Genomic DNA, 23,967 nt, shown 5'->3' with positions numbered 1-23,967 from the left:
GCACTACCTACATGGCATTAACTAGCCTTGCATGAGTAAACAAATTAAATCCTAAAAACGATTTTATAGATGTTGAGAACAATTGACATGGGAGGAACTGAACACTAATATATGAAATTGTATGACATTGGAGATGTAGCCATTAAAAATTCATTAAAAGGCAGTAAAAAATTCTTCCTCGTAACTAACACACACTTCAAAATTTTTGGACTTTTCCTCTTGATCTTGACTTTTTTTTTAGCATTTCACTTCCCCTCAACATCACTTGATCAACTCTAAATGTGCTAAATGGGTCACTTCTACAAATTATAGCCGAATAAAGCTTAAAAAACCTCAAAGTTGTAAGTTGTGACCTCCACTCTATACATCATGATGGATAAATATGCAACAAAATGGGTCACCTTCACAAAAATATGACCCAATATGATATGATATGATAGTGAAAATATGACAACATATGGAAAGAGTTTGTTGAATTCAACATATAGGTGGTGTATAGATACACCATTTGTTTAAAAAAACAAGGCATACAATACATTATCTTATGTATCTCAATCTTGTCCAGAGTCATTAGATTCTTGTACTACATTTGCACGTGATGGGTCAAGTCTAGACAAGTGATATTTAATATGGGCATGGCTAGGATCTAGGATTGTGATACATTTTTCAGAACATCATAGCCATGCTTCTGTTTATAACTTCGAGTCCTTGATTTCTAGCAATGAATAATGCTACTCACTTCCACATCTATGAGGCCCTCTTTATTTGGAATCCATTCATGTTTCTTTTGCAAGCAACCCTCATAGAGTTGCTTTATTGTATATCTTTTTGGAAAACTTTTCAATGGCTTTGGTTCATACCATAAAGCTGTGAATGTTATGATCTCAAGCTTGGCTTTATTCTGACAAGTGCTGGATTCTAATGTAAAATCCTCAGACTTCACAGACTCTCTTACTAGTGCTAATCTTATCATGTACAGCCATTTCTTGCTTAAACAATCACTTTCACACATGAAATGTGTCATTGGATCCAACTCATATCCCAGTTCATACTCTCCTTGGCTACGTTTGAATATGTTGCCTTAGTTGCCTATGTTGCCTTAGGCATTTGGCTTAAATCATCATGGGTGAGTTGGTTTTCCCTTGAAATGCTCCCTTGTAAATTTGTAATTATGACAATCAAATGAAGTGCAATATCATCTGCACCATGTTGTTGATGCTCTTATGATGTTGAATTTTGTCAGCACATAGGCTATGCTTATGGACGTCCAGTGTGTTGTTGTCCACCCCATTAAATTGAAAATTCTATGAACTTGTTGGTCTCATCGAGCCTAAGAGCTATATTTGAGTTAAGGGGATATTAGAATAATAACTCTATGCCTTTTTACAGTGGTTAGATTAGTCTACATCGTAGCCACTCTAGGTTAGATTAATACGATGAATCCATATTGCATCATGGACATTATGAAGTTGATCAAGGACTGATACAAGCTTCGTTTTCTCCTTCTCTCGTATGTATGCGTCAACCTTCTCTCTTTTACTTAAATTCTCACAGCTTGATGTTTGGAGACTTTGAAGAAGAATCTAAATCTGTGTTTTGTGGGTATGATGTTGTGTGTGTGTGTGTGAGAGAGAGAGAGAGAGAGAGAGAGAGAGGACGACTTTACTGAGGCAAAAGATCACATGCGATGCGTTGGCACATATGAGAATATATCATGATAGAGCGAAAGCGAGACATCAAGAGAGAGAACGATTCGCCAGCAGCGTTATTACAAATTTTGTAGAAAGAAGGTATATTCTAGGTCGGTTGGTGTCAGGATGGTAAAGCCACGGCTTATGTACTAAAGGGGCAATAGTTTGAAGTGACTCCAGCGACAGTTGCACACTGAGCTAGCGGGCAATGTTCACCCATGTACATTATGAAGTTGATCAAGGACTGATACAAGCTTCGTTTTCTCCTTCTCCTCTCGTATGTATGCGTCAACCTTCTCTCTTTCACTTAAATTCTCACAGCTTGATGTTTGCAGACTTTGAAGAAGAATCTAAATCTGTGTTTTGTGGGTATGATGTTTGTGTGTGTGTGTGTGAGAGAGAGAGAGAGAGAGAGAGAGAGAGAGGACGACTTTACTGAGGCAAAAGATCACATGCGATGGAATTTCTTGAAAAAAGTGATACGTTGGCACATATGAGAATATATCATGATAGAGCGAAAGCGAGACATCAAGAGAGAGAACAATTCGCCAGCAGCGTTATTACAAATTTTGTAGAAAGAAGGTATATTCTAGGTCGGTTGGTGTCAGGATGGTAATGCCACGGCTTATGTACTAAAGGGGCAGTAGTTTGAAGTGACTCCAGCGACAGTTGCACACTGAGCTAGCGGGCAATGTTCACCCATGTTTCCCCACCAATTTACCTGGATGGATTCATACTGCAAGCAGAAGTATAAGGCCACTCCCATGAAGGCTAGTCCGGCGTCCAAAGCAGCAGAAAGGACATAGTTGTAGCGTTTCCACCACGTTTTTCGAAATTTGAAAACAAAGTAATTGAATATGGTGCCCACCACAATCCATGAAAACACGTTCACAGAAGCTGCCGGAGGCATTAATGCTGCTGCACCCAGTAACACAGGCACGTTTATAAGACGTATCCAGGTTGCCTTGGGGAAACCCACGTGAAATAACCAGACCAGCATAGGTGCAAGCGCTCCTCCGAGAAAGAACCAATTGAGGTCTGGATATACTCCTTGTTTGCCAAAAATCCTCTTGGGTCCAACAAGGCCCCAAATTACTGACGCATCGAAGAAGACGTTATCACCAGGGCATGTCCAAGGGCTGTTCTGAGCGAGGGCATTTTGGTCGCAAATATTGGGGATAGAGTTTAACAACCACCAAGCAACACCCATATTCACCACTGCAGCAGTAACTGTGCCGACGATCTGATCAACAGGCAGGCCAATATCAGATCTCGAGCCCGACGAGCAAAAGGAATGTGCTCGAACGCACGGCGTGCGCATACCGATTCAAAGCTTGGATAACTGGGACTTCTTTATTTGAACGATACGACCTTGGTTTTTTTCAATTGTAGAGAGAGACAATTCAGTGTTGACAGAATATACAAATGAAACTACAAATTCAGTGTTGACAGAATATACAATGAAACTACAATTTCAAATCTACCCGATAGGTAGACAATTCAGTGTTGAGAGAATACACAATGAACCTACAAATTTCACTTTTGCAATTTTAAAAAATAGTTAAACTAAAGTTCATGTTTTAGTTAACTCTTGGCCTTAAAACTTAGGAAAAATCTCGAGGTAGGTTTCTACAAACATAAAACTTCTCTATGAACAGTAGATGCTATGGGCTGTCCAACTTCATGTTTGTAGCAATTTGAGGAAGAAATCTTAGTGGCAAAGGCCATCTATAAAATTCTCACAAATGGTCATATTTACAACCTTCCACTATCCTAAACTTAAGAAAGTATAACCGAGAAGTGTCGTTCAGTTTTGTGTGTCAAAAATGTATTCTTTATTCACTGCATCTTCCTTATGCAAGAGCGTTGTCAAATGTAAGTGTCACTACTAGCAATTCTTAAAATTTAGTTTTTTCAACTCCTCCTAAAAAGGAGGGTAGGTCTTCAAAAGTAGGTCTCTCACCTAGAAATAAATAAAGGTGCAAAATGGAGTCGTTAATGGTAGTATATTATAGGCATTGTATTGCACCTCATAGTAATGCAATTCTTATACACAAGCATGGCTATGGCATACTTCCCCTCTGTACCAATCGCCTCATAAATTGATGGGGGTACATGGAAATGCTCATTACCCTATAATAACTCCTTCACAAATAAATTAATTGCAAAGCAATACAACTTTTTTGGGTGAACCCTCTATGTTGAAATTTCTTAGACTATGATTTAGTTTCGTGAGCATCTTCCTAGTTATCTCAATCATCTAAAATCATATAAACCTTATCTACAAGGGTTTGCATTAAAATACAGATAGAAGAGTTTGAGGAGAGGAGAGTGATGCATCATGGATGCATCATTATGTGGAGGAGAATTTAGAAAATACATTTATCTTTCCTAGAGCTCTTAATAGAGAGAAGTATGATAATTCTTGAGAAGGCTCAAAGAATCAATATCTATGATGTGCAAGGTGGATCAAGTGTATTAAGGGAAGTGCATTCATCATTTTCGTGCTTAGTTGTAAATGCAGAGGAGAATTATAAAAATACATATATCTTTCCTAAAGCTCTTAATAGAGAGAAGTATGGTAATTCTTGAGACGGCTCAAAGAATCAACATCTATGATGTTCAAGGTGGATAAAATGTTATTAAGGGAAGTGCAGTCATCAGTTGTAAATGCTTGATTACCATTTGCTCTATAGATAATACACTCTCTTTCCCCTCTCCTAAATCTTAATGGATATTATGCATTATGCTTTATAAAAACATGTATGTTGCCATTAAACATTTATGAAGGCAAAATCATCTCCCATAGGATTTTGCATCTTCTTGTTGTTCAATTTCCTTAGTCCTTAAATTTATTACTATGATTGCAAAATATTATTAAAAAATATTAGTCCTTAAATTTAATCGTAAGATTTGTTTTCCACATGGCATAGATCTACTTTAAATGATTTCCAATAATACTAGAAATGTCCCTCAAGCTACCCTTGATCCTTTAATGCTTAATCAATTTTATTTCTTGAGAGCATTTTGGATCCATTTATGCTCTTAACATTTAATTGCTCTAACCCCCAATTTTACTGATATATATACATATCCCCTAATGGCTCTCACCTGATTCTTCCATTAGTTCCATCAATACTTCCTATTCAAACATTCTAAAGGCCCTTAATTAACCCCACAAACTATTCCATACAACGTACATATAACTTGACCTAAGGAGAAACCTAATTGAAAAGGCCTTTATTTTTTGGTGGAAAAATTCAATTGATTTCTTAGGTAAAAATGCAAAGATGGCCCAATTGAGCTAATTAGGTGGAAGAGATAGCTCTGAAATTTTATGCAAAGGGGGGACATGAACCAAATTTCATGCTAAGGGAGGGCTTGAACTCAAGACATCCTTTCACCACTCATAGGGTCTTTCAACTAAGATATGTGAAAAAAAGTATAGTGAAAGGGTTTTGAATTCTTACTCTCATAAATATGAGGGGAGGGGACTACTCCATTCAAAAATAGAGGGACATGAAGTCTCCTCTTTGATTCCCTCCCCTACCTCTTTGCTCTTAGCTTTTTCACCGCAGCATAGATTTTGGAATTCTTTCAATTGGGGGACCTAAGGGGACTTATTACTTATTGTCTTTTTAAATCCATTGTACTCGACTGTTGTCCATAGGCATCCATTTCTCAAATGCAACCAAGAGGGTCGCATAACCTTGATATGGCATTCTCTACATATGGGATGTTTATTTTGTTAAGCCCTAATTTTTATGGGAAATTCTCATATAAAATACTATAAAGTTTGGTGAAAATGTGGACTTTATCACGGCTGTGAAGCAAACTTGCAGAGCTGGGGAGCTCTGAGCGAGAACGCTGAGTCCGGTGCATGAGTGTGAACCCGCTTCCTAGCCAAGGGCGAGTCTCGAGGACTCCAGCGAAGAGCCCGAGATGCTGTGAGGGACAAGAAGAGCCCGAGATGCTGTGAGGGACAAGAGGGCGATACTGACAAGACCTCGATGTCAGGCGAGAGAGAGCCAGGAGGAAAGGAGGTCAGGAGCGAGCCTGAATGCATCGAAGAGATCGAGGGCGGCTCCGATGGCAAGACTCCTGAGGAACCTACTCAACCGTCCTATCTTGACTCCCTTACCAAACGATTTGGAGGGGCCTTCATTGAGCTTGACGACGAAACTGCCAAGAGACTCCTGGTGGCGGAGTCGACTCGAAGAGCTCCGCACCTTCGAGTTTGATATCCCGCCGCCGGGTTATTCAGCCCGCTTTCTGGGTAAGGGCTTCTTTCTCCTCCGCATGGCCTCTGAACTACTACAAAATGAAATGGTTGGTCATGCTTTCAAGTTTGCGGGAGTGACGATCTTGGTTATCCGTGGAGTCCTCAGTTCAGTATCGACAAATTTTCATTTCATGAGTGCCCGGTCTGGATTGACTTCCCCAACCTCCCTTCGATGCTTGGTGAATCGGTGGAAAGGTTGGCGGCATCGCTAGGGAGAGTGCTCCTGGTTCCGCCTCCAACCAAGTCGATGTCCTATTTGCGGAGAGCCTTGATCCTTTGGGACAGGAGCCAAGAGATGCCTAATTTTGTGCGAATTGAAATGTCCGGAGGAGTCCCCTTTGCACAACAAGTCCAATTCAGTGCGTTCGCAGATGCTTGCTACATCTGCAAAGAGACTTCGCACTTCGCGAGGAACTGCCCTCGCCGTGCCGAAAACATCAGACTGGCTAAAGAATGCAAGACGAAGGAGGCTCATGCAGATGAAGGTGCTGCTCTAAAGCCGCCTCAAAAGGTCCCTCCTCCAACTCTGGAGATGGGAGGCTCAGCTACTTGACCCATGGCGTAGGCTGAGGAGGATGCTGGTACCCAGGATGCCGATCATTGGACAGTGGTTGGCAGCAAAGGCAAAGCAAAAATGCCCCAGGTCTGCGAGCTTCCCTCCCAACCTAGACCCTCAGCCCTAGTCCCCGATCCTAAAGGTAACGCCAAGGATCGAGTTTCGATGCATGCAAATGGTCAGCGTGGAGATGCCCGCCCGCCTCTTTAGGAGCTTTCAGCAGCAAGATCGAGTAAGCACCCTAGTAATTCGATTCAGGCAGAAGAAGATATGCCGGATGTCCACCATAAGAAACGGACTCTGGACGAATCGGAGGTTGATCAGACACAGAAGCGAGATAACCCCCGGACGTCCCGTTCGCTGTCCAAAAAAATAAAGATGCGGCGAGGGCGGCTGGTTAGGGCAAAGAGAACAGATTCCACTTCCTTAGAGATGCCTATACGAAGCCTTGGCAAACTAGTTCGGCCTGTTCGAGAAGAGGGAGTGACCGGGCGATACCTATTTCGGAACGTTCGTGGAGTTTGTAGTCCATCCAAAAAGAAGGCTTGCCTCTCAGTACTCAGGAGCTGAAATGCGGTGTGACTGATCCTTTTTGGTTCACGTTCAAGAACCTTGGTTTTTCTTTGTTCATTAACTTTCGTGGCTTGAGCTACAGAGTTCGGAGCCAACCCGAGTCTCATTGGTTCTCGGTTTAGCAACAACGTACCTTACAGACTCCATCTTGATCAAAGCTAGCAGTGATGCTGCGGTGATAGAGTGTATAGATGGCCTTAGAGTGGTACTTGCTAGCCTTTCCGGCCTTGTTGTATGCTCCCTGAGCACGGGCCTTGGGCGCAGCTCCTATGTAGGCCATATTTTTTATAAGGGTCCTGTAGGGGCTTGACCCCCCCTATCTCTTGCTTTTCACCTTTTAATATCAATGAGTAGCATGACCCGTCTACGACGGGTTACAGACCCGCTTCGTTGGGTCTCAAAGTTGAGACCATAAGTTGCCTTTAATTTCGAGGAATTAAATTTAAGATTTTAATTATAACTTTAAGAAATTTTCAAATTGTATCTCCATTCTCTCTCTCTCTCTCTCTCTCTCTCACACACACACACACACACACACACACACACACCCACACACACACATACAAATCTCAACATTTGTAAGCTTTTTATTAAATTTTCTAATCAAATCCAAATGAATCCCTAGGAGTGCCTTTATTAATAATATGATCTAAATTAATTGAATTAAATTGATCGACTATAATCAATCATCACATTAATTATTATATATTGATTTTTCATTTGAAGGTATAAATAAAATATATATTATTTATTTCACACACACACATGAAGAATTTTTATTTGAACATTGAAATGACGTTAATTAAAGTCAAGTTCTAAAATTGAAGAAATGCAATTTTGGAGAAGCTTGTTTTTAAAGAAGAGGTGTGTGTATGATGATAATGTTTGTATGTTTGCTTAGGAGTGTGTGGGTTTTTTTGTGCATTGTGGATGATTGCATGTGTGTCTATGTGTAGGCCAATGCAAGTGGATGTATGCATCTATATGTCCATGTGCAATCCAATATGATTGTGTACTCATGTACATGTGTGCTTGTGTCCCTATAAGTGTCTATATATGTTCATGTGATGTATGTGCATCTTTGAATGCACATGGCTAGAATATTTGCACCCATGCACATAAGTGTGTCAATTCCATCGATCTTGCACCATGTCTCTATTTGTATAAACATACATATATACACACGTACGTACATACATACGTATGTACATTTGTATGTACGTATAAATGTACATACGTGTGTGTGTGCACACGCACGTGTGCGGGTATGGCTAGAGGCTTGAAGGTGGTAGCTTGTTGCACAAAGGCCACGTGTCATTTCATGGCAATAACTCACCGCATGCCCACTCCACACATGGTTGTCAAGCTTGTGTCTTAGCCTCTCTTGTTACATGTGGAGTCGTTTGAGCCTATCTTCTAGAGCCCTCACAATGTGCCACATATTTGAAAATAAAGCATAAACCCACCCTATTGCCTTGTTACCCACATGTGTGTGTGTGTGTGTGTGTGTTTGTGTGCGCATATGTTTACTCTCTCTCTTTCTCTCTAAACATGAAATGTATAAATATAAATAAATATCATATATATAATATTCTCTCTCTCATGCCTCCAAAAAGCGATAAAAATTAAATGAAAAGCATTTAAAAAAGGATTAATTTAAAAGGCAATTTATATATGTGTATATATATATAAATTAAACATGAAATGTAAATATTGTATACATAATATAAAGTCTCTCTCTCTCTCTCTCTCTCTCTCTCTCTCGCCTTCAAAAAGAAATAAAAATTAAATGAAAAGCATTTGACAAAGGATTATTAAAAGGTTTTAAAAATGTTATGTGTGTGTGTGAATATATAAACTAAGCACAAAATTTTGAAAAAAAAATCTCATTTAAACCGCTCACTGCTGTGGCATCGCACGTCAGCAACTCGCCTCGTGGCTATCTGACAGACAATATGCATCCATGTGGACCGACATGTGCCTGCCTCGCAACCCCTCATCCAGACTATGCTTCCCCTTCTACTGTTGATAAAATAGCAAAAGAGGTCAATCACTGTGCTCTGTCTGTTGCGTTGCCAACTATGCTCTTCTACGTTGCCATCCACTCTATCAGTGTGTAGCCAATCCTTCAGCTCCACTATTCCAATCTGCGCGATTGTTCTTTGCTATGCACACTCCATCACTCGTTAGCTGTGAAGACCAGTCACCGTGACACCAATCTATTCTCACATCTCTGGTCAGTACCATTGCCAAAGTTCCCAACTCATATCTGCTTGCTGTCTACAGTCATGACTTGCCGCCTCTGAGTCCTCACTCGTGTTAGTAGATGGCTTCTCTCTTCTGCCTTGCTCCTACACAGTGATGCCCAAGTGCCTCTGCTATGGCGTGTCAAGATGGAAAGGGCACCATAACAACACATGGCAAATCTCCTAGCTCTCCCTCCACTCCACCTCTTATTGCCAAAGATATTTCGGTCCAACCACAGAAGGACACAATACAAAAGAGAAGCTTAGAGTCCCACCAATACATGGTCCTTTGACCTTACCAAAATGTTGTACTACTATCTTGCTGTCACTCTTTGCCAGTGATCCCTTCCACCTTGCTATCCGGGTAGCCAGCCTAGGTGGGCAGCACCTTGAGCTAAGACTACAGCCCTTGTATGTCTCCTTCAGCTCCTATGTATAGGCCCAAGGATGGACCTATTGCTGCTGCTCCTTGCTACTGCATTGCCGCTCCTTCCTACTCCTGGATTGGTGCTCCAAGTGATGCCTTATGAGCCCTAGAAGGGGCCCTTTTATAAGGCCCAAAACCAACCGACCCAGTAGGGGGAAATGGGCCGACGCAGCAGCCCCCCCTATTGGCTGACCTACCTACTGGGCTGAGCCAGTAGGGCTCTATTTAAGGCCCCACGGCCAGCCCTTTTACTGCTGCTCCTGGCCACCTGGGTGCCTAGCATATCTGCCCTATCCCAGGGCCTATTATAGGCCTGCCACCTGCCCTATCCTAGGGCCTATTGCAAGCCTTTCTACTCTTGGATTGCTGCTCCAAGTGATGCCTTATGAGCCCCAGAAGGGGCCCTTTTATAAGGCCCAAAACCAACCGATCCAGTAGGGGGAAATGGGCCAACCCAGCAGCCCCCCCGTTGGCTGACCTGCCCACTGGGCCGACCCAGTAGGGCTCTATCTAAGGCCCCATGGCCAGCCCTTTCACTGCTGCTCTTGGCCACCTGGGTGCCTAGCATATCTGCCCTATCCCAAGGCCTATTGTAGGCCTGCCACCTGCCATAACCCTCGCCTATCTGCTCCATCTTCCCTGCCATTTGTCCAGGGCCTTTCCTGCCCCAAACCGTGGTCCAATGCAAGCCCTAAGGGTTTGCCAGACACCTATAGATCTGCACCACAACTGCACCTCCTTCCTGCCTTGGATCCGCCTTTTGTCAGGCCACGTGGACCTCTATATAGTCTGCTCCAAGCATCCGTACCAAGTTGTACCCATGCTGACAACATTGTGGTCTTTCTCAGTCTCTTTACGCAGCCTGTTGTTGTCCATCTTGGTGCCAGGTACTCATTTCTTGTGTTGCACACATGGCTACCCATGTGCTACCCATGTGGTAGTCCCCTTGCTCTGCTGTGAGGTGCTTGCCCATGTGGCAACCCCCTCTCTTTCTTTTTCCCTCGGGGCATGCTGCCCACAAAGGCATCCAATCAAATGCTCATGTGGTAGCCCTGGCCCTAGGTCCACCTCCCCCACGCTCTCCTCATTTGGGAACTTACAGATGGGGAGGTGACCTGCCCATTGCCAACATAAATCCCAATAGGGCTGAATACAACTCAAAGAATAAGTACTGTATGGAGGGATGAACCCTCACTATAGATAAGCAGAAGAGGGATGCTTTGATGCAGACCCTAATGCTGCTGCTGCTGTCCAAAATGAAGGGGCCTGGAAGATGTCCTGGGCCTGGAAGACACCAAGGATGAACCAGATTCGCTACTCCTAATCCTAGGCTGACCTCAGCTGCAAAATACTACTGTTGGCTGCACTCTTCAACCCTGGAAGTGAATGATGAAAGAGGCCAAGGCGGCTACCTTTTATAGGCTCCCTTGGGCCTTAGAAATGACCGACCAAGGCAAGCAACCCCTTGGCCAAATCTATCCCGACCAAGCTGGTCGGGCTGCATCTGCTCCAATCACCGACTGCCATGTTGCTGATGTGGCTATTGTGCATTAATGTGGTGCTGTCTGTATGATTGTCTGCTGTCATTGACTACCTATGTGACAGCCGACTTGGCTACCTATGTGGTAGCTAATGTGGTTGCTTGCATGGCAATGTGTGCTGGCTGTAGCCAGCATGGCCACGGGCTCTGCAGACTTCCATCACTCTCTCCTTTCCTCACTGCTTCCATCACTCTCTCCTTCTCTCTCTCTCTCTACATCTCCCACTCTTTCAAGGCACACCCACAGATCACTGCATCCAAAGGGCCACCCTCGTGTTGCATGCATTCAAAATAGGCTGAGAGAGAGAGAGAGAGAGAGAGAGAGAGAGAGAGAGAGAGGCTTTCAATGCATTCCAAGAGAGACAAATTTCGCGAAAGTAGCTCCTCAAGCACACATTATATTTTGCAGGATAATATTTTGCAGACAGCTCTCTCTCGCAACTACCACAGGCTTTAGAGATGCAAGCATAGGTCATTGCATTTGGAGGGATGCCTTCATGCTGAATGCTTTCAAAACAATCTAGTGCTTGCTTACCTTGACCTTGTCAATGCATTCCAAGAGAGAACATTCTGAGCTGGAAGCTCCTCAAGCACACGCTTGGCATACATGTCCAAAAGATCATTGCCAAAAGACCATGGGCTTGGTCCTATTGTGCTGTTCCTGTGAGATCAATGCATTCCAAGACAGCGAAAATTCCAAGAAGGGACCTGTGCACTGAGGGGGAGAGAGAGAGAGAGAGAGCACGACATTTTCCATACATGTCCAGAAGAGCAATGCCCAACACAGTATTATATCGTAGCCCTCATGTTGCATAAGTTCAAAAACAGTCCAGTGCTTGCTCGCCCTATCTCTGTTATACGTATCCTGTAATGTATACATGTCCATAAGAGCAGCACAATATGATATCATAGCTCTCATGCTGCATGCGTCCTTTGCCTGCTCACCTTGGCCCTCTTATGTGTATCTTGCGAGATCAATGCATTCCAAGAGAGCATCTGAGAAGGGCGAGATTTCCAAGACACGATGCCCTAATCTTAAAATGCAAGCAAAAGCTTGCTGACCCAAATAAAATGAACATACTATGGATCAATATGAAACAAATATCCCCATGAATCTATACAAAAAAAATAACCCTCCTTAAATGAATATACTATACATCTCACTCTTGACTCCATACAAAACAAATATACTGGCTTCAACTCTATACAAAATGAATTTACTCCAAAGTCTACACAAAATGAATATATTGGCTCCTGGATCTATACAAAATGAATATACTCCCCAGTCTATACAAAGCATATATACCCTTGCTCCTCGGTCTATACAAAATCCATACACTCGTGGGGTGAATATACTCCTACACCTCTGCTATAAACAACCACCTGTGACATCCATGGTCTAGTAGGCCCATATGTACAATGTGACCTTAAGAGGAAAGCAGACCACGTCAAGGAGTAGAAGCTGCAACACACCATTAACAAAACAACAATGCAATGTTATTCAACCCTCAAATGCATACAGAGAAAGACTACTCATGGCAAAGGGACATAGAAGACAAATGCTGTATTTGCCTATGACCACGCAGTACTGGTTCTTCATCTGCAAGACCATCTATACGATATAAGTGACTTGAATTTTTGCTTTGCCACAATTACTTTCTTGCACTTCTATCTATAGTTCACCAATGCCCTGTTGCAAGGCATTTTTGCCAAAGATCCTACCGACTTGATAGTCGCCCCCATGTTGCATCTGTTCGCCATCTTCCTAGGCCTGTTTTAGCCCTGATCTCTAGCCCATGGTCTACTCCTGCCAATCGCCTATCAGCTCCAGCCTTCTACCTACTGTTTCACATCTGTACCAGTGCTACATCTTGCCCTAGATCTACCGTACCAGCCTCATACATGCTGCTGTAGACACCTATCATGAAGGCAACTACAGATCTATGCACTTCTGGGCTGTACCAGCTCTTCCAATCCATCCAATCTCAACTTGACTGCTCCAGGATATCCACACAGTCTTGCACAGGCCTCCATTCTCTAGTCAACATGTTCCAAGCTCCAGATCTTGCCCAGAACTACTGTGAACAGTTCCACCTTGTCACATGTTTGCTCCATACAGAATCTCTCCACCAAGAGCTCCACTCATGGCCGAGTAAGTCTATGATTGTGCTGCCCATATGGAAGCCTATGTGCTACCCATGGGACAGCCCCATATTCCTTTTCTTGATTGCTTGTATGCTGCCCACCTAGCAACCTAGATGTTGCCAATGTGGCAGCCCCCTCTTCTTTGTATTCCCTCTGAGTTTGCTACCCACATGATAGTCGCCGATAAGCTGCCCATGTGGTAGCCCTAACCCTAGGTCCACCTCCCCCATGCTCTCCTCATATGGAGGCTTACAGATGGGGAGGAATTTCCCAACACCGCCACTTATCGACATATCTCATTCATATCCCAACTCATCGATGAAGATGCTCACGCAGCGTCCATGTTGTAGCCCCTTGGAACAATGCGGTGTCTATATTACTTCTTGCTCTTTTAACCAGTGGCTCCTGCTCCAGCAGGTCCGGTCCCGTGCAAGCAAACCAACTTGGTACACAGGTCCATCTTTGGTAGGACCCGATGGCACCACATCCTTCAATCACGTACCCACCTTTGAACTTCAGCACTCTAGGCACCGGCATCCTCCAAATGTCCCCTTCTTAAAAGGATAATTGCTTGAGTTTCTCCGAACACCATGCTCTTAGGGTCTGTCAAGTCCGCAACTAAACAACATACTCGAGAAATCAAATCCCAAGCATAAATCCAGATTACCTATACCATGAGCTTGCACTAAGCTCCCAACTTCCATGTGTAGCCCCCTCCTACGTCAACGAATCTACAAGTTCTCGCAAAGAATCCTCCTCTACGTCAGCCATACTAGCTAGCACCTGTATGACTCCAAGCACTCATCAATATCCTTCACTTTCACAAAAGTTTTTGACTCCTCATCCAACCACATCTCAAGGTCAAACATCCTCACCAAGACACCAAGGTCTTGGTTTCTTGCACTTCTATCTATAATTCACCAATGACTTGCTGAGCATTTCTGCCCCAAATCTTGTTGACCTGATAGTCGCTGCCATGCTGCATTTGTTCACCATTATACCTGGGCCTGTTTCAGCCTTCATCTCTAGCCAAATCTCAGTCTCTCTCTTTGCAAGAGCACTTATCTTCTTCTTACTTCATCAAGCTTCTTCAATTCACTGTCTGTCCAAAAGTACATTTGTGGGCAAACACATATGCTTCAAAAGCTTTGATATGGAGGATGAAGGCAGACAGATACCTCTTGGTGACCTCAGCCTCAAGAATGAAGCTCCTAAGAATGGGCAGTGCCTGATTTTTGATGTGTTCTAACATGAGAATTGTCAAGGTCCCGCAAAACACTCCTGTAGGAAATGACTCGAGATGATGAAGGGCCAAAAATGGATGCAAAGGGTGGCCACGGGACTTTCTATATTGCATTTCAAATCAATATAGCGCAATCCCTATGGGCACTCAACCTGGGCAAGAGGTGAACAAATGTGCTAGACTGAATCCGGTGGCTTCAAAAAACATTGCCGCCACACTCAAAGTTTCGGGCCCTATGTGGCCTGTGAAGTAAAGCCAGTCATCTCTCAGATCTGAGTACTTCAAACCCTTGGTGGCCACTTGGGTTCTAAACATAGAGATCCAACTTCATATGGAGGCTGTTGAGAGCATGGCCGAGGCCAGATGCTGAAGCAGTGGTAAATTGTTGACAGCATGGTCGAGGCCAGATGCTTAAGAAGTGGTAAATTTCCAACAACTTAGGTGTTTGCCGTCCAACAACTCCTTGCAACCGGCCATCTTGAAGTCCATCCATGCGTAGCCTGTCACGATGCTTCCCTACCTCTGTAGATCTAGAAATTGGATCCCTGCCCAAAAAGGACTCTTTCGGTGGTAGATGAATTACAAAGCCCTTTCTCTCCATCGCTCTTTCACTCAATTCCAAAGTTCACTCACTTCGAAATGGTAGATGAATTATCTCTCCCTCCACAAAGAATCACTCACAATTTAGCAAAGGTTCAACAACACTCGACACATCGGTTGAAAACTTGCTCATCCGCACCTTCGGTTGCAAACTTGCAGCTTGCTCAAGTGCAAAACACAGAAAAATCTATGAAGTACCTGATCATTCAGGAGATTGGCTACAAGTTTTTGATGATCGGCAAGTCGTCAATATGTTGGTTGATCGGAAAGACTATTCCTAGACTTCTCTAATCACAGATTATACAGGCATGTACCTCCCACATTCAATATCTCCGAAGCTTCCTACACAGGCATGCTTTGGGACGGTGTGCAAAAATACCCAAAAATTTTAGATTCAAAAAAAGCTCTCTAATCATTGGCCATCACTACAAAATACACCCACAAAGAAACATCTTTCCTGTAGAGAAACATCCCGAACGGCGAGGGAGCCTCAGGGAGACTCTTTCACATTACACATAGAAATTACAACCGTAAAAGAACACGGACTTGTGCGAGGTCAGAGAAATAAAGACAAACAAAGAAGCCTGATGTAGCGATGACGACCCACATTGTAATGCTTGGGATGGCTATCCATACTCTGGAGCCTAGCCTGACTGGAGGAGGACGTCTGAGGAGCCTGAGCGCATGGGTGCTTGGAGGACTCAAATGAGCAAAAAGGCCGAAGCGATGACCGGCAAACACAGGGAAGTGCAGGAGTTGACAGGCAGGGGAGAGGAGGATTGAAATTTCACGCGTTGGAGTATAATCGCCTGGGGAAGAGCAGTGCTCAACAGATGCACCCCGCTTGCATCCTAGCTACACGACATGTGGCAATCTTTTGCCTCCCTCCACACGACACGTGGCTTATTAGAACCTCCCTCCCTCCTTAATATATAGTAAGATATAAGATATAAGGTAAGAAGTAAATAAGATAAGATAAGAAGTTTGTTGTTTTTTGTATCTCTACTTAGCTCAACCCAGTGCACTCCACTATGATACTAAAGAAGTTGATTCGATTTTAGTATTGTCAATTTAGAAGCTCAGTATAAGGGGACATGGCATTGCCACCATGTGGTGCCCTTCTCGGCAACATTAAAAGCATGCATTATGTACTGATTATGTAGGATATGGACATGTCTGCAAATGGAAATGGTTGGCACATGATTAGTTGGGTATATAGAGAGGTTGAGGCATTTTCTCCCTCTCGCATCCTCTCCAACATTTCAAGCAGCCACAATGTATGCAACTTTAGCATAATGTTAGCTCAAGCATCAACACTTGGATGTGTACATTGACATAAATGTAGTTGCCTAATTCACAGGTAGAACCATTCACTTCAACTCCTGAATAGTGGGCAACACATTGTACAACTTTTTGGAAGTTTGGTGCCTACCCACAAACATTTGGAGACAATGTTCATAGAAGCAATAGCTATCAAACTCGGCACCCAACAACAATTAAATTTCAAAGTCAAGAAAGATACCAGACTCATTGACTCCAATTTTTGTAAAAAATTAAGGGGACACAGTAATGCAAAATTTGGTAAGCAAGTAGGATTGCTAAGGAAGCGAATAATTCTTTCAAAAACCTTCTTCAACCCAAGAATCAGCCCACGGCTAGTGATACTCATTGCTCTGCAAATCTTCCAACACTGGCTTTGGAGGCACCTCCCTTGATCCCATCGCTAATTTGTAGAGCTCAAAGGATGGTTCATTTGCCTCCTCAATGTTGGTGTAATAGGCAATGATGACTGTTATCTGCTTGCCTCCTACACCAAGGATGCAGCGTTGTCGATATGATCGCACCCATGCCTCCAACTATTGCAACCATCTTCTCCTTGCCAGAGAAGAGAAGCAACTTCACTTGGCTGACTGTATCATCAAGACCTACCACAAACTCAAGTACTGGCTATACATTTGCTCCAACTTGCCTCTAGACCTGATCATTACCTGTAGCAGCATGGTCTCTAGTTCTATCATCTTGACTAACCCACTCCATGAGAAGAGATGTATTTTGATCACTGGCGCCCTGTAAGTGGGTCGTTGGATCGACTAATTATCACAGCTTCTATTGCTATTGTAGAACCAGCTGGTATTCATGTAGATGCTGCAAACGTAGCATGCCTAAAGCCGTCTCAACTTCGAGATGGCTTTGTTGCAGGGAAGTTTCTGAATGGGGTGCTAGACAGTGAGCTACATGCAGTTGTGCACTAGCGATCTCCCCACCTCAAGCTTTTCCTAGAAATCGACCAAGGAGTTTCCCGGTCATTGGTGTTGAAATATCGAGGCAGATTTCAGAGAAGATGGGGTGATGGGTATCAAGGTCCTTGGCCAACGCCCTGAGTGTTTCTTGCGCCACACCATCTTTTGCAGCTACAGTGGAGGGCTCATTGTAGACTTGAGTGACTCCACCATGCCCTCCTTGTGTCTCCATCACTAGCTCCTTAGATCCATCAATAGCCTTGCTCACAAATCTGCCACCTCCCTATTTGTGAGCAATGGAGAATTCGGCATTTTTGCAGTCGTTCGAGGGGTCTACAGAGAGATCTTCTCGTTGGTCGAGCCTCAGTTTGCAGGGGTACGTGGCGATGAATAATTCTCAAGCTCGGCTGGGCTAGGCGCTACTGAGATCTGTGAGGTGACTATGAAGGGAGAGGCAGATCTCTTGCCGATAGCACGACTGTCTCTAGCAGCATTCTTGCAAGCTTTTTGAGGTTCGCTCGGCACTTGTGTTCTTCCCAATCTTCTCCCTCCCCATGAACGTTAGAGAACGCAGCACCCATCGAGTGCTGGAATCACTCCTTGACTTTGCTTTGGCAGGAAGAAAAACCCTCAAGAGATAACCGCTACAACTTCATTAGCAAATCATAAAACTGTTATTTCTTTGCATTTCGAAAAAACCTGTGAGCAAACTTGGAAATGACGCTGCTGCACACAAACGTCCGTGGATCCATCCATGGTCTTGATTCTGGCACCTCTGATCAGATCTCCTGGACTGCAAGATGTTCTCGATAACGATAGATAGAGGTTGAAGTTTGATAGCGCTTTCCAATATGTGATTCTCTTCCACTGCAAGGTTGGCGAAGATCGGCTGCATCCATTACGTGACTTTGATTCGCCATGGGTTGGCCAGGTGGTTCTTATTTGCTTTTGTCATGTGGAGCTTGCATGAGTTGCTTTGTCTACCTTGGCTGAGGGAGACTTCACAGCTTGGATTGGAAATTTCAGGTGCGACTTGCAACTTGTGATCAAATGCGTAGCTGCAAATCCTACACATCACACCAATGGCGAACCTCCCACATCCGTCTCATCCCCCAGCTCCACCACCCTCGAAAGCTCCCTGTCCCCATTGTTCTCGCTCCCACCGTCAGCCATGGCACCGTATCCACCACTGTTCCAACCTCCAGACCTCCGTTCCCCGCTGCTGTTGATTACCCCCCCCCTCACCATCGCTCTGAACCTTCCCACTGCTACCATATTTTCAGACCAACGGGGAGAAAAATGGATAGATAGTTACCCTGCAATCCCTCGCACCGTTAAGGAGAGATATCATGTGCTCAAAAACTTCGCCCTTGTTCTTTGCTTGCAAGCTGTCGTTCATGTCTTGCTTGTGGGGTGAGGAGTCTCTCAGCCTTGCAGAAAGTTCATGGCAAATTGAATGCAAGGGAGCTGGTGGCTATGGCAGATTAACTGGGCAAGGGGAGACATCACTAAAGCCTTTCTCTTGTAGGAGTCGTGGGCTGCAAGGCAATGGAGGGCAGGTGGTCAACCGAGAAGAAAGATTGCCAAATTCAAATTTCAAAATGTGCCTTGTCCTATCGAAACCTCTCTTCTACTTCTTCCCAAGCTCCCCTTCAATTCCCTCTCCACATGACACGTGGAACATTCTTGCAACTCCCTCTCCACACGACACGTGGGACATTCTTGCCTCCCTCCCTCCTTAAGAAATAGTATAGAAGTCGGCACTTTCATTTTTTTTAAAATAAAAATAGAAAAATGTGGACTTTATGTCATTTTTAACACCCTCAAATGTTTCACAAAGTCTTCTTTCCCACAAAATCATTAATATTAAGTGCTCAAGTAGTTCTCTAAAATGGGAAAAGAAGGTGGTACATGCCACGTTTGCCTTATTCCCCACAAAACTATCACAATGTCATAAGAAGAAAGGACAAAAACAAAAATATGGGAAAATCTATTTTCTCAATAATTAAGTTATTTTGTTTGTGTTAAAGCTTACTAAATCAAACATTCCTAGTGCTTCAAGGTGCCCAGTTTGCTCACCTGCACTAAGAACATGGATCTCGGGGGAATCTTCATGTAATGGCCCAACTTGAAATCAGATAAGAAGGATATGGCTTGAGTCATGCTCATGTATCCATACACTTTGAAGCAAACGTTGGCAAGGGGCCGGCCAGGCAAGATATAACCCATTATGTACTCCGTAATGATGTTCAAACCGGGAGTCTGCAAGAAGATAGAATAAGTTTACTCTTTAGAACTTTAGAATAAGTTTAGGCAGGGTTCAGACTAGGCCGGCGGCCATGTTCCAAAATGCAATGTGAAGGGGCGCGAGCACCCTTGGACCAATAGCATAGGCAGGCACGGACATGGTACCCAAAAATATTTGTCCCTGGGTTGAAGGCCCCATAAGATGGCCGGCGGAAGAAAAAGGCCACGAGATAGTCTGAACGGGGATTGAACCCACGATGAGGGGCCCATGCATTGAATGCCTTCCAAGGCAATCAAATTTGCATGCCATAATTGCTTCTTATTTTGTATAAGGTTTGTCCACCAGGTACACCCGTGTCCGCCAGCCTAGTCTGAACCCGCCCTTACTCGATTAGAAATCACAAATGCTGGTGCAATCGATGCTCCAAATGCAATCAGTCACGAACGTCGACTATGAAGCTGGCTGCATCCCACCTGATTTGTGGTGGCCGTTATGATTCCGATGGGTAGCGTGAACGACCACGCGAGGACGCATGCGAGCAGCAACCCCCACCATGGTAGTTGTATCGTGTCCTTAAACGCCATGCACAAAATTAAGGAGAGGGCGACAGAGAGAAAGAGAAGAGTATGCCACCACCATTGCGGTATTGCAGGATATTGCTGCATCAGACGAGTGTGCACATCGGGTTCTGCGTTAAGGGCTGCTCTTGCGCGTTGCCGTATCTCCCTGTATGCAGTAACGTTAGAAGCGAGCAATACTTAGAAGATGCAGCCGCTTGTAGGTGGAGAATGAATGGACCTGTGCCGGCTTGCAGTCATAGGAGATAATATTTAAATAGATGACGATAATGGTGAGCATAAAAGCTTACTTTCCGTAGAAGCACAGGACGTGGCTGATTGTAGCCGCGATGGTTGCGAATCCCAATCCGTAACTTAAGGCGAAGAGCACACTCAAATGAACTTGACCTTGCTGTGCGTATGCTGTCTGGTTTAGTTCGAATTGCCGATTAAGTATGGAGGCTATGTCGTATGAGGCCCCGTCAGCGGCGAAGAGCTTGTTAGAAAAGATTGGAAATCTCCTTGCATGGAAAAGATCACTCCAATATGCGGAAGGTATAACCATGTACACGAATACGAAGAATCCCATGGCTACATTTACGATTGCAAAGAAGGGAGAAACCAACGGGCTTCCCAGAAATCCAGAAATTCCGGCCCAATCGAAGCTGAAAGCACCCAAGCCGAGTCCGACATATCCAGAACCAATCTGTTGAAGTGTTACCGAACGAGGGAAAACCCAACAAACCCAGGAGAATGTAGTTAAAATCGGCATAAAATACCCGGGCAGTATGTAGTATGCAAAGCTGGCAATCATAAACGTCAAGAAGAAGACGTTGCGAGAGAGGCCTCCTCTCCTTTTGGCATCTTTTTCGTGAAGTGTTCTGCAAACAAACAAACCCGAGCAATACAAGTGGTCTAAGAACCGAGGACGAAATAGCGGTTCAAATTCATCCGAAGACGACTACAGAAACGCTGCAACCAACCTGAACAAGGAAACTTGAACGAGCGTGCCTGGCCACCACATATGAGCAGGCTCTACGAGGTATTTGAGAAATAAGCCAGCCCAACCGTATCCCAAAACCTGCATAAACACAATATTGCAAGCACTCAGAATGGGTCTTCCCCAACCGCGCTAATCCTAAGGTAGTGAAAGAAACGGCATTTGAACATGTGATGCGACACATTAGTTCCTTGAGTCTCCCCTTTTCGTATGATGAGGAAGTACTCTGCTAGTTGCTGGCGTTTCTACCATCCGAACTGGAAGCCATATTCATTTTAGGTGTCTGATCGATGTCCCAAAAGTAAAGCAGCGAGCTGCTCACCTGTGTAGAGACGGTCAGTATCAAGCCCGCGACGAAGGAGAATTTCCGTTTGTAGAGTGCTTTCACAATAGTGACAACTCCCAGTGCATAAGGAGAGCCATTTCCGAATGCATAGCCAGCATTGGCGAATATGCTGATGAGTACATGCTCTTTCACGTTGAAGGGCCCAGGATTAAGAGTGAAGAGCTCTAGGTTGGAGAAAGGCAGGCGAATTCGATAGTCTGGCAGGACGGCTGCCATGAAACGCCCAACGGGCAGGGATGCAACTTGCACGGTGATCATAGTAACTGCGAGGGGCTGCGAGCGGTAGGAGAAGAACTGGTTGAGGAAGGAGAGCAGGATACAGGAGGAGATGCCGATGGTCCACATGCGGAAGGTCCAAACGGGCAACGAGGGATCATCTTGTGTGCTCACCGTGAGGGCAACCTGGTCCACGGGAGATGCATCTTCTTCAACGTGCTGCATCGCATTCTCATCGGGGCTGGGATTCGAGGGGACTGATGAATTCTGCTCATAGCGGCCGCCCATGTTGGCTGGTAGAGCTGCTGCTACTGTTCAAGAAGCTGCTTTTCAAGGGAACAAGAAGCAAGGAGCATCCCAACGTTGAGGCCGCAAGATATTTGGCAAACCGCTAATTTGAAATGTTTCAATAAAATGCTTATCATTAAAAGAATTCCGATTTGAATCGAATCATCTATTACTCCATGGAACACACTCCTAATCAAAATGACATATCTGAAATATTCACACAAAATATAACACTTACTACTTAATGGTAGACACAAAGGGGTACAAATTTAGACAACCCCACTTCTTTAGTATCTATCATTAAAGGAGACAAGCATATAATAGAAAGCTCATAATTTTAACTACAATAAAGAACTATATAATCATTATGTATATGTAGATTCATGAAGGAGAGGGCAAGAATAAAAACAAGGTGTTGATTGGTTGGAAAGCAATGACTAGGGATCATGAATCACAGAAGATGGCGATTGGGTTGAAAAAATTGTAGCTTGGGATCATGAATGTGAGAAGGAAAATGAATATAGTGATTGGTTTGAAAAAAATGTAAGGGGATTGTACTATGAGAAGCAAAAGCAGATACCGATTGGTGACTCCTCCCACCATTCTTGCAATATATAGATAGAAGAGGGATAACCCTATGCCATGTGTCATACAATGAGAGGCTATATGGATTGTAGCCAATAGGAGGTGGAGGTGGACCTAATCCCCCCATCATATGGTCCAAACCATATGCTATGTGCACAAATAAATGTAATACAAATTTGGTGCAATATGTGCACATAATCCTAGCTAAAATATGACATGGATGGCCAATGTGTTAACCCTAGATTAGAGAAGTGATGTCTTATCTAAAAAAGCTATATGGAGTTGTGAAAATCCCACTCCATTCCTAGAAGAGTGCATACCACTATTAAGAATCCACCTTGAGTGCCTCTCTCACTATCAAAATGAGGAGCCATCCTTTTCATGATCCATATATAATTTTTTTAGTACTAAAATACTACTAATATAGTACTGATATGGTATTGATTTAATATGGATTTGGTACTAATATATTTAGTACTAATGTAGTACTATATAGTCTTGATTTAATTTGGATTTAACACTAATATATTAGTGCTATATAGTACTAATATGGTATTGATATAGTACTTATTTGGTACTTATTTCCTAGCAATTATTTAGTACTTCTTTCCTAGCAAGTAGTTAGCTTTTAGTAGACTTTAGTGCTTCTTTATTGTTCACCTAGAAGTGGTTTAGTATAGATATAGTAGTTAGATGGTAGACTTTTACTTCTTTTGTGTTCATTAGTATGGATTTAGTATTGTGGTAGAACTTTTTTGCATAGCTACTCACCAATTAAGTCAACAAAGTGTGCTCTTCTCTAGAGATAAATATTTTTTGATGTGTTTGTCAATATGCACCTTGAGGGGTCCTTTAGGGGCAAGGGCCATATTGACAAACACATTGATAAACATTTATCTCTAGAAAAAGAACATAATTTTCATCTCTATTTTATGTGAAAATAGTATATGATTTTATGCACCAATTAAGTGTGAAGGCCATGATAAGTTCTTGGGTTTTTGCATGCTTCTTGGATTGTTCCTCTTCTTAAGATGATGATTCACTATACTATCTTAGTGGTTTCTCTTTGCACCTTTGAATACAACCAATTGTTTTAGTCCCCTCCTTTTCTCTCTCTTTTTTTTTGTTTCTTTAGTGCATAGTAGCAAGGCTATTTTGGCTTTTGTTTAACAATAGCAAAAAAT

General features: G+C 43.5%; 1 protein-coding gene across 2 annotated transcripts; it reads right to left on the bottom strand.

Moving 5' to 3' along the window:
- Nucleotides 1-2,138: 2,138 nt before the first annotated feature.
- LOC147906337 (oligopeptide transporter 4-like) lies at nucleotides 2,139-22,744 on the bottom strand. 2 transcript variants are annotated; one of them, XM_087378124.1, is made up of 6 exons: nucleotides 21,671-22,744; nucleotides 21,332-21,429; nucleotides 20,660-21,229; nucleotides 20,265-20,517; nucleotides 19,623-19,805; nucleotides 2,142-2,934 (listed from the first exon to the last, which is right to left on the bottom strand). In XM_087378124.1, the coding sequence occupies exons 1-6, from the start codon at nucleotides 22,196-22,198 to the stop codon at nucleotides 2,317-2,319; spliced, it is 2,250 nt and encodes a 749-aa protein (XP_087234250.1). In that variant the 5' UTR covers nucleotides 22,199-22,744; the 3' UTR covers nucleotides 2,142-2,316. The 2 variants fall into 2 exon arrangements, with proteins under 2 accessions (XP_087234254.1, XP_087234250.1); XM_087378128.1 differs by lacking the exon at nucleotides 19,623-19,805 and having other exon boundaries at nucleotides 2,139-2,934.
- Nucleotides 22,745-23,967: the final 1,223 nt, after the last annotated feature.

The sequence above is a fragment of the Dipteris shenzhenensis genome, chromosome 1, assembly GCF_047967505.1.
Source record: "Dipteris shenzhenensis isolate YYH24624 ecotype China chromosome 1, Dip_SZ_1.0, whole genome shotgun sequence".
Taxonomy (NCBI): Eukaryota; Viridiplantae; Streptophyta; class Polypodiopsida; order Gleicheniales; family Dipteridaceae; genus Dipteris; species Dipteris shenzhenensis.
This window is presented reverse-complemented; position numbering and strand designations above follow the sequence as displayed.

Coding starts and splice junctions, on each gene's coding strand:
- LOC147906337 (XM_087378124.1), bottom strand. CDS start 22,198: ATGGGCGGCCGCTATGAGCAGAATTCATCAGTCCCCTCGAATCCCAGC. Junction 21,230..21,331: donor GTTCAAGTTTCCTTGTTCAG/GTTGGTTGCAGC, acceptor GTTTGTTTGCAG/AACACTTCACGAAAAAGATG. Junction 20,518..20,659: donor GTCCTGTGCTTCTACGGAAA/GTAAGCTTTTAT, acceptor TACTGCATACAG/GGAGATACGGCAACGCGCAA.